General features: G+C 34.0%; 1 protein-coding gene across 3 annotated transcripts; it reads left to right on the forward strand.

The window, feature by feature from the left end:
* Positions 1-5,307: 5,307 nt before the first annotated feature.
* Positions 5,308-10,879, forward strand: LOC115950572 (uncharacterized membrane protein At3g27390-like). 3 transcript variants are annotated; one of them, XM_031067763.1, is made up of 11 exons: positions 5,308-5,587; positions 5,875-5,998; positions 6,089-6,197; positions 6,317-6,518; positions 6,617-6,747; positions 8,139-8,427; positions 8,562-8,668; positions 8,832-8,970; positions 9,601-9,793; positions 10,142-10,385; positions 10,622-10,879. In XM_031067763.1, the coding sequence occupies exons 2-11, from the start codon at positions 5,905-5,907 to the stop codon at positions 10,758-10,760; spliced, it is 1,647 nt and encodes a 548-aa protein (XP_030923623.1). In that variant the 5' UTR covers positions 5,308-5,587; positions 5,875-5,904; the 3' UTR covers positions 10,761-10,879. The 3 variants fall into 3 exon arrangements, with proteins under 3 accessions (XP_030923623.1, XP_030923625.1, XP_030923624.1); XM_031067765.1 differs by having other exon boundaries at positions 5,308-5,580; XM_031067764.1 differs by having other exon boundaries at positions 5,308-5,998.
* Positions 10,880-11,241: the final 362 nt, after the last annotated feature.

Raw genomic sequence — 11,241 nt, forward strand, 5'->3', positions numbered from 1 at the left:
CATGGCATAAAATTAGACTCTAATTGAATTCCAATTTGAAATTTAATTGGATTTTCTTTCAACTTTGGCTTTTAATATATATATATATATATATATTTGTTGCCACCTTATGATGTTTTTAATACATTCATAGATCAAATCCCCCTCCCCATTTCATCCACCAAAAAAAAAAAAAACCTCCTCCTCATTTTAACTATCAAATTATTGTAAAAAAAGAGAGTAGAATATATAGTTCCTTGGAAAATTATTAAATACTCTGAGAGTACCATAAATGTGCACTCCCTCCTTTCACATGAATTATGGGTCTCACCATAAATTTAATTAGTGAGACCCACAGTTATGTAAAAAGGAAGAGTATGCATTTATGGTACTCTAGAAGTACTCAATAATTACCCATAGTTACATTTACAAACACAATTATAATAAACACTTATAATAATTACCATAATTGTTGTATAAAAAAGAAAAATAATTATATTTTATTAAATTTTCTTATGTATTGCATTAGTTATGGATTAGTTGAAGTGTAAAATTGTGAGAACTCAAAAGTTCATATAGTAAAATATTATAAAGTCAACAAAAGTTATATAAATTAGGGGTAATTACCCCCCTCCCCCTCCCTCCCTCGAGGTTTGAGGAAATGAAATTCCACCCAAAACTTGAAGAGGAAAAACACTTTCTCCCCATGACATCCAATTAACCAAACTTTGTTAAATTAATTTTAAAAATGTTGTTTACTAAACCTATTTTTTTCTTAGCAGGTTTCCAAAATTATCTTATTTTATAATTAAAATTTATTATAATTAAAATGTATTTTAAAATATTAAGTGTGAATTTTGTTTATTTTCTTTTTCTTTTTTCAACAGGTTATGGAGATATTTGTCGTTGCAAGTGTTTTGGTGCTTGATAAATTTTGCGTTTTTATTCTAAATTTATCAATAATTTTTTTTTTTTTTTTAATTTTACTTACTATGGTTAAACTCTTGTAAAGAGATTCTTATAAAAATCTGGGCAATTACAATTTATCTAGGTATGGTTTGATTGAAATTTAAGTTGCATACTTATGGTTTGAAATTTAACACTTTACCCATTGGAAATTTGATTGAAATTTAAATTACCTATCGGTGGTTTGAAATTCCATAATTTAAGTGTTTCGCTGGATTATTTTTGATCTTATTTGACCTTGAATTTTTTTGTTTTTGAGAAAAGAGATATAAAAGTGGAACAAAATTACATATTTAGCTATGTTTTTAATAGATGTTAATTATGGAACTTTAATTGAGCTAACCTCATATAGGTAAATTGTCAAATTTCAAATTACAAATAGACAATTTAAAATTTAGTCAAATCAAATGTGAGTAAGTTATAATTTGTCCTAAAAATTAAAAATATTCCGTTACTAATATAAACAAAAGGGTAAAAATGTTTAATTTTTTCAAACATGAGATTTTTTTTTTTCTTTTAAGACTTCATCTCACATCTGTAATCACCCCCTATAAATTATATATTATAAAGTAATGTTTATTTATTTATTTTTTGAGCAGATAAATTAATGGTTCTTAATTGTCATGATATTCAATTTTGCTGACGGGTCTGCCCTCTTTCTCTGAGACAACCCTGGGTTCTTCAAATCTTTTCTCCCAAACAGTACACTCTCTTTCTCTACCGTTTTTCCATGAGTTTCTTGTATTTCACTCTGAATATATATCGTTGAAGTTGTTTGTTAATATTGTAATCATCATATCATAATTTTTAAGAAAATAATATAGATCACATCACACATCTTTTTTATGTATACAAAACAAACTTTTATTTGATTTTTTTTTGGGTGGGTGTGAGCCTGTGAGGTCAGAGGTGGTTTTGTTATTCAGGGGGTTAGTTCAAATTCACCATTAAGAAACCAGTCCATAGATTCATACGATTAAATATAATATTTTCCGTTTTGCACATAAGCTTATTCTCAGTAACATGGTGAGAATTTTCTGAAGGAAAATACTGAAACCCATAAGGGATTTTGATTGATTTATTTATTTTCCTAGTGTTGAATTGGATAAGCCATAGATTTCATTTGGGTGTTATTGGCTCTTTCTACAACCTATACAGCTCATAACTCTTCTAGTGTAGGTTATATTAATCCTAAAACACCATTGTATTCAAAAGAAAAATAAAGGAAAAATATAGATAAGTATTTCTCAATGATAGAAATGAGTGTATGTAACATACACAAGATGTTTGAAAATGGGAGAATACTGATTAATATCCAATAAAAACTCAATCTATTTCATATTGCAGCACATACCACTAGCCTTTATCAAACACTTCAATGGAACCATACCAAAGGACATTCACAAAGATCAGAAAGGAAAGTCTTGGCATGTCAGACTGCAACAAAGTGATGGGCACTTGTGTTTTGAGAATGGCTGGCATCACTTTGCAAGTGATCATTCTCTGAAATTTGGGGACTTCATAATTTTCAAATCCTATAGAAGGTCTTTGTTTGAAGTTTAGATATTTAATGAAACTGATTGCAGGAAGGACGATGCTGCAGGCTGTAGCTATTGTTAAGACCATTCCATTTATGAATTTGGAAGAAGATTATGAAGCAGAGCAGACTTGTAACAGACACACTCGTGCTGGCAAACGAAAGCATTTGAAATCAGTCCTCAAAAAAAAAAGAAGGAAAAAAACAAGCCAATGGTTAGTCTTAGTACTCCTTTCATTTTTGGTTTTGTATAATGTGAATACGTATTAATTGAAGTTTAGGAACATCTTGAAGTGTTCGTCTTAATTGAATTGAGTACCAAGTGAGCTGGATTTGAATGGAGTACAAAGTGAGCTGGATACAACAGGAACGTTCACCACAAGTCTCTCATGAGATCAATCTTTTTGGAAGACAATAACTTAATCTTTTCTGAAAGTCTGTAGAATTGAATCAAAATTGGTTATTATTCTTGCAATATAGTCCAATATTTGTATCAGAGCATCCATACTTTTTTTTTGATTGATCAATGCCCCATATATATAGTATCAAAATCATTTCCTTGCCATTGTGAGTTAACGGTCATGCTAGGTTGACGTGCTTTCTGTAAATGCTGGAAAGAAAAGATTTCTCATGTTGTCGTTCTGGTTGCAATATGTTCATAAATCAGAACCCAAGGGATTGGCTGAGTTAGTTGGGCTCTCGGTCTCAAGGTGCTTGTACTGGGCTCGACTGGGTGTGCTCCCCAGTTTGAGTCCTGCTATCTGCACTTTAAAAAGAATTTTCTAGACTAGCGCTTTACTCCTTTGGGGACCCACCTGGTGCGAACAGTGATTAGTCTCTGATTGAAAGCCTTGAAGATACACTGTGCGAGAGCAAAAAAAAAAAAAAAAAAATGGTTCATAAATCAATGGTGAATGCAATTTAACATTAAACTGAAGCCAGACATGGTGCCTTCTATTCAGAATGGCAAGTAGTGGCATGTGACAATTGGTTTCAAGAATGATGGTTGAATTGTTGGAAAATATGGTTAAATAAACAAGTTTTGTTTCAACAATACAAACCTTAAAAAAATTAGCAATGACAAAAATAAATAGATAGAGTTAGAAAGATTTCACAAATTATAGAATCACGCAAAATGCATTGTCTTTAAAAGTTGATTCGCGCCACTCAGAGTAGAACTTAGCGTGAATGGCTCTCTTGGCCGAATAACCCCCCAAAATTAGACTAAAGTAAATTCTTCAAGTTGATTACACACTCAAACAATAAGAACTAGGAACAACTTTAATTTCCTTTCCTTAAAACTAAAAACTTAGAAGCTGAAATTTTGTGGAGATGAGCAGAAAATTTAGAGCTAAACAGAGGAGGGAGAGTGGCGGCAACAAGTGGGCTAACTAAATGGACTAGACCTCTAATGATTACGTGTAGATTTGATACTCACCAACAGATATATCAAATCAAATTTGGGCTAAGAGAAAGAGAGGGGCTGCTCAGATACTAAAAGTGAGGCCCATGTAAGATATAACAAACCCAATCCCAAGCCAACATCTAACCCATTGTATTCCAACTTTTCACTGAAGATATGCAAAGGCTTATAAACTTATAAGAAAGTTTATTTATTCCTAACTAATGTGGAACACAAAGAAAAAGTTAAGTGTTTGAAACACACATACTCCAACACGAATCACTATTGGGATTGGGTGGTCTGATTTCAGTAAGAGTAATAGTGAAAAAGTAAAAGACCAGTGTGTGTTTGGCTTTGTCCTTGGAAGAGGAAATATAAACAAAGAAATGTTTGTGCTTGGGTCATGAGAACAGGCGATCATGCCACCCCAAGGATTGAATCCAATGTGAATATTGCATATCTTTGGGCCCAGCACCGGGAGGAGGAATTATACTTCAACCATGTCCCTGGACACCAAAAATGAAACAAAGGCAAAGAGGAACAAAAAAGAAAAGAAAAAAGAAGAAAGACAAACATGTATAGTTGAAAGTCTTAGCGGGGCTTGGTACATGTACTTAAAAATTGAAAATTATTATTTGAAAAAATATGTAAAAATATGTGTGAGTGAAAAAATACGTAGAAATACGTGTAATATTATTTGAAAACTGAAAATTATTGTTTAAAAACATGTACTAAACATCCTCCCTAACTGTTTGGGTAGTTTGAGCTTCAGACTTCCAGGTAATTCAGTGTTTTTTTTTTTTTTTTTTTTAAGGGAAGGTTTCAAATCTTATTGTATCTCTTAAAAATAAAAATAAAAACTATTTCTAATTTACTATCAAAGTGAGAATACTGTACGGTTTAGAAAATTGACATGGCATGAGTCAACTTGTGACTTGTGGGTCCATTGCCACCTTCCCTTCCAATAAGATTGAACTGCCCGAAGAAGAAAATATTTCCCGTTTGGGAATAGAACAGAGCACAAAGCACGTGGCAAGTAGTACAAGTACACTGGTGGACCCTGGAAATGGATTTCCCTGAAATGTCTCTTTGTTGTAATATACAATCAATATACATGGAGATGGGCCAGACAAAAAGTTACTTCTACTTTCGGAAAATTGCAAAAAAGAAAAAAAAAAAAAATCATATTCTCACTTGTCATCTTGGATTGAAAGCACCTAGTCCAAGATAGATACTCTCTGGCTATATGTCCACGTGGACACTTAAGGACAGAAGTGTATTAAAGAAACTTTAACTTGAGATTTTTTTATGTGTTGCCTTTTTGAGATCCAAAGTTTAAAGCCACCACATAAATTTGAGATTTTTTTTTTACTTTCTACTACAAACTTGGAACTTGAAACTGAAGATAGGAAATCACATGTTCATTGTTTCTTTACTAGTTATAAATATATCTGTAGTGTGTTTTTTTTTTCTATGCTGTTTTAAAGAAATTGTATGCGGTTTGATAATGAGCATATGCATTGTAGTTCGTATCATTTGAACAGATCTTCTTTAAGCTTTGTGGAAGCTCATAGCAAATGAAAGTCATTTTCAAGAGAACCTACCTTTATTCATTGACTGAATAACTGATTAGCACGTCTGTCACGTCTTTCCTAACTCCGGTTTTGTGATTCTGAGGACTTTCATTAACTGAGAGGTTAGAGGTATGTTCTACCCATTTCACCAATTTCATGATTTTCCCTCTCTGGGATTTCTGTCTTTGTCTACAAAGATTGATTAGCTATAGGGATCAGGAGGTAGAGAAAGTTGAAAAGCTGTAGTTCATTTGTGCTTCTTTTTGGTTAAAATGTTGTATTCTTTTACTTTTTCTCTATTTTCTCAACAACCATGGGGGAGGAGCTACAAGCGATTGCTTTATCAATGATCTATGCAGTTGAGATTAGATTTGTGAAAATTTGGAGTCTGGAGGTAATATATGATTTTATTGCAGTGAACTAAGCAGTTGCGACTCGAATAGGTAATGGAAGTTCCAAAGGGATTCTTGAGCTACCTCTGTTACTTCATCTTCTTCCTTCCCGTTTTTGTGTTTCTTTTTGTTCTTGGAATCATCAAAGGTACTACTTAGTACTTCTCTCTCTTTCTCTCGTCATTTTATCTTAAATATTGTAAATTTGTGTGTTATTCAATCAAAACAATATCTGCAGGTGCCATCTTCAGTCCCTTTGTATTTCTGGTTATTGCTTTTGGAGATACTGGCGTTGTCATTGGGTTATGGCCCCTTCATCTTGTTTGGACTATCTATTGTATCATGAGGTCCTCTGTTTTTTCTAGTTCTTTTTTACTAGAATAGTATACCATTGATTGTATGTGTTTCTAACTTTAATTATCCCCTCCCCCCCACCCCCCCAAAAAAAAAAAAAAATTTGGAGCAGAACAAAGAAGTTTGGCCCATTCATGAAATGCCTTCTGATTTTGATTGTACCAATACCAATAGCACTATGGACAGTGGTTGGAGTTGTTGGAAGTGCGATTATGGGTATAGGATATGGCTACGTTTGGCCTGTCCTGAAGACATCTAGGGCTATCAGCATGGAAGGTGTTCCACTTCATATGAAGTTATTTAGATGCTTCACGGTAATGTTTCTTTCAGTTATACCCTAATATACCAATAATAGTTGAATTTAATGGTGCATGATTGAGAAAATCTATCACTTTTGATATTACCTATACAGGATGGAACTTGGAGCAATGTTTGGGGTGCGTGCACCATTGTGGGCGATTTTGCAGATTTTTCCTTCCACTCATACTTCTCTGTCATGGACGGGCTGCTTGAATCAAAGGGGGAGGAGCACATTGAGCTTAAGTATTATTAGTCTTTGCAAACTTGGTTTCTATGTATTGAAATTTGTTTTGATAATATTAAATGGTAATGAATTTCAAATCTTTTTTATTTTTCCAAATCTAATTGACATATGATTCCTCATCTCTGACATAAATGATCTTAATTGCTAAGATCAATTATAACATCAGTAAGCCTGTATATCATTCTTTTTCGGGATTTGTTTTTGTGTTACTTAAGACTTCAATATGTGAAAGACATCTTGACAACGGTTTATGGTAAAGATAAAATTTGTAAACTTTTTCTCTGCAAAGTAAACTGATACATGTCTAGTGCACCTTCAGTAACTTGATTGCATTGCCATTTGATCAAAAATTCAGGTTTGTTCTACGTATAGATACCTGTAGGGTCACGGTTCAGGGCCTAGGCCCAACAGTTATGGGGTTCTGGCCCAAGGAGCCCTAGACAATAAATTTGTAGAGATTGGGTTACAGAACTAGGCCCTAACGAAGTGCGTGCTAATTAACTTTGGACCATACAACAATAAAAAATAAGAAAATCTCCTTCATGTCCATTAGATATATGGTCCGAGGAGACGTATGGGGTGTATCTCTGTTTCTGATCAAAGGCTATAGTTCTTCTCTTCTTCTTCTGTTCTAAGTTCCTTCTTTTTCCGGTCCCCCTCTTCATGGGGACTCCCCTCTCTTAGCCCCTTGAAGTCATCAAAACTTTACACTTGTCGATCATCTGAACCTTCACTTGAGTGCTAGTCCCATCGGACATCTCCCCCATCTTTTTGTGAGTTGTAGTAGCCAAGGTAACACTGTTCGTAAGTCCTCTCCACATTAATACGGCCAGAAAAGTAGATGTCATGCATTTAATGTGATAGCTATAGTCTCTCCATTGACATCCTATACTTTCTTCCCTCTTACGGGCTTGTGGGACTCATCTCTGCTACTAATACTCGTTGGAGCAAATCTTTATTGCTAGCAGGGTGTATGTTTGAGCCATACTTGGTACGTCCGAGGAGACATTCCTCCTCGGATCGCCTTTTAAACAAGTTTGGGCCCATAAGAATTCTATATGGGGCCCAAGGCCCATTGTATGATTTGGGGACTTTACCCCTACAATACCAATATAAAAATTATGATTTTATAGTTGTTACACCTTGTATCAGCTTATCTGGTTTCTGCTTATTAAGATTTTCATGTGTTTTACATCTAGAATTTCTTACAGAATGTGAAGTGCCGATTATATCTGTCCTATATTCTATTTGAATAAATTAAATGATTTTGTCATGTATGATAAACAATTTATCATTAGCTTTACTTATATGAAGTTAAGTGAACTATTTGAACTGGAACTCTCATTATGTGAATTTAATCTCTCTCTCTCTCTCTCTCTCTCTCTGTTAGGGTTACTCAGATTCCTGGTTGCATTTTGGCTGCAATTCTTGGGATTTTGGTTGATGTCCCCTTTATCACTTTAATAGTTCTATACAAAACACCTATATTGCTATTCAAAGGTTGGCACCGGCTAATACAAGATCTTGTTGGGAGAGAGGGCCCATTCTTAGAAACTGTTTGTGTTCCTTTTGCTGGGATTTGGATCTTGTTGTGGCCAATTGTGGTTCTTCTGGCAACTTTGGTAGGTACATTATCCAGTTTGGGCTTCGGTTGTTATGCGGCAGTTGTTGCATATCAGGTGTGAATTTAATTATCAGATACTTGCAGATGACTTTTTGCTCATGCTTTATTTCAGTGTGTTTGTGCACATGCACGTTTGTGTGATATTCTATTTATTTTTCTGTGAGCTTATTTTCTGTTTGTAAATTTTAGGAAAATTCGACTAAGAGAGGACTGCTCTATGTAATTGCTTCTTTGTCTATATTTGATGAGTACACCAACGATTTGCTTTACCTGCAAGAAGGTTCCTGCTTCCCCAGGTATGCCAACTTTTGTAGTACAAAATTAAATAGTTAAACACACACACACACACACACACACAAGAGTTTTAGATGGAATACATCCATGTGTGAATGTGCTTGTGTAATGTATGGTATAGTCCTTGAGAACTGCATGATAGCCTCTTTCCATTTGGGCAGCCAGACCTAGATATCGTGAGCAGATTAGTTCAAGTTCTTCACTGCTTCCTGTGAAGGGACTGCATGAACAAGTTGAAGCTATTCGTACCAATGAACCATTGATAAGGACTCCTAGCATAAAGAATACACTGAAGGCTGCAGTGGTAAGGCATAAATATTATGAATGTCATTCATGTTTCAGGCACAGGAGCAGTATTCCTTTTAGCGAAAGATGTGTCTTTGAATTCATTTTAAATTACTCTCCACTTTTCTGCCTAATTTTGATGATTGAATATTTGTCAACTATGCTTCTTGAGAAAATAGTTGTATAATACAATCAGCTTATGTGACTGACTGTCATATGATAAAATATTATAAGTTCTCACATAACTGCCTTTCTTACTGCTTTTATTTTTTTTATTTTTAAGAGTATCCTTTCTTGCTACTGCCTTTTTCCTACTTTATTTTTCATTCTTTAACTTTCCAATCCTAAATTTTTCTAATTACACCCCCTCTTTTTTTTGTTTTAAGGTGCTCTCCTTGGTCTATCGGCCAAAAAATTTTGCATGTAAAAACGTGCCTTTATTTTATTTTTTCCCCTGAATTTTACTATTCACATTAAACTTTTGGAGCTCACATCATTGACAGATTATTAAAATTAAAAAAAAATAATAATAAAAAAAAGATCTGTGTCCATGGGAACAAAATCCAGACTATTAGCAACTTTGTCAATTTTACTAGATTTTGTTCTAATTTTTTTTTGGTTTCTAACTTTTTCCATTACATTTGCGTAGATATGGGATAGTTTCTTTCAAGCATGTGAGGATATTGGGAAGGACCTTCTTAGAGATGGTGCCATTGGACTTGAGGATCTTGATGCATGGAGACGCTCAAAGAACAAGATAGTTAACATTGGAATTCCTGCATATGCATTTCTTGACTGCTTTCTCCGTTCTATCAAGAGTGGCTCCATTGGTTTTCTCATGTGTAAGAGTTTTATTACTAATGCTTCTTACCATGTATGGTTGTCTTTGGCATTGTGCACTATTTTGATAATCGGCAATTTTGGTTTAATTTGTTTTCTCCAGTTTGTGAAAAGGGAAATTAAAGTTTGGTGATCACCTAAAATTGCCTCCACTAAATACTCTTCTTTGTATCATTGTTTTTCTCTCTTTATATTTTTTTTTCCTCTTTTCTTCCTAATTATCATGCAATATTACACATTAGGTCACCAAGAAAATGCCAATAATTTTGTCAATTGTCTGTGAATGTCTTACAATATAGGGTATTTATATCATGAAGGGACATATATCTTACAGTTTCTTGATATTCCAGGTGACAATATAGAGATAACCAGTGTTAATAGACCAGAAGGAAGGGCATTGGACTGGCTCTATGAGCCAATGTGTATCATAAAAGACCAAATCAGGAGTCTAAATTTACAAGAAACCGAGGAGTTGTATTTTTACAAACACTGTCTGTATGGCGGTGGTGTGGCGAGAATTGAATCATGGCAGAATGGAGGCATTCCCCCTCATGATGAAATCAAAAGAGCTCAGCTTGAGGGTATAAGTAGAAGGTATGATATAAGTGTCAATCATGTTCTTGTAAGTGCTTAAGTTCTTCATAGCTGAAGTCGTTGACAGATTTATAACAGTGCATTATGCATTAATTATCATTATGCAAAACTACTTGATTGCTGTTTGTCACAGACGTGTAGATCTAATATTTTAGTGCACAAGTTAGGTGCATTTGGTTTTCCTTCCCATGCATGCTTTGTAATTGTTTCTAACCCGATTAAAATGTTACAATCAGGTTACAAGGGTTTTGTTTGACATTGTCAAGGCTGCCAACATCAAGGCGTCAGTTCTTTGAAGTTGTGAAAGCTATTGAGCACGAAGGAAAGAACTCTATTGGCATTGAGAGTGAATATGAGACTGGAGCAGCTCCATAGGTGCTCTCTCTATCTTTCACATGTTAGACATGACAGGAATGGACTTTGTCTCTTTGCATTGCTGACAGTCTTGATATGATATTCTAATCATCATAGGCTGCCATGGAATAGCTATTATGTCTTTGGGAAGCTCATAATTTTTTTTATTGCATTGAATTTTTTTGAACTTCGTAGTGTGTTACTACTCCTTTGATAATAAAATTCTATTGTATTGGATTTTTTCTTTTTATAGATGTTGAAAATAGTTAATTTTTATTCTGTTTTGCATGGAACAATCTCAGTACCTCCATGTCGGGTTTTCTTTTTATTTTATTTATTTGAATGGAAAATGATCTTTATTTCATCTATGTTTCAATACAATTGTATTGTTTAAGATCTATACATTTCTTTCGGCTTACAACTATGATAATTGTTTGCTAAGATTTATAAGCATTTCCTCCCTCTATGGAGGTCAAAGCACACTCCTAACCAGATTCTACTA

This window comes from Quercus lobata, chromosome 6 (assembly GCF_001633185.2).
Source record: "Quercus lobata isolate SW786 chromosome 6, ValleyOak3.0 Primary Assembly, whole genome shotgun sequence".
Classification (NCBI taxonomy): domain Eukaryota; kingdom Viridiplantae; phylum Streptophyta; class Magnoliopsida; order Fagales; family Fagaceae; genus Quercus; species Quercus lobata.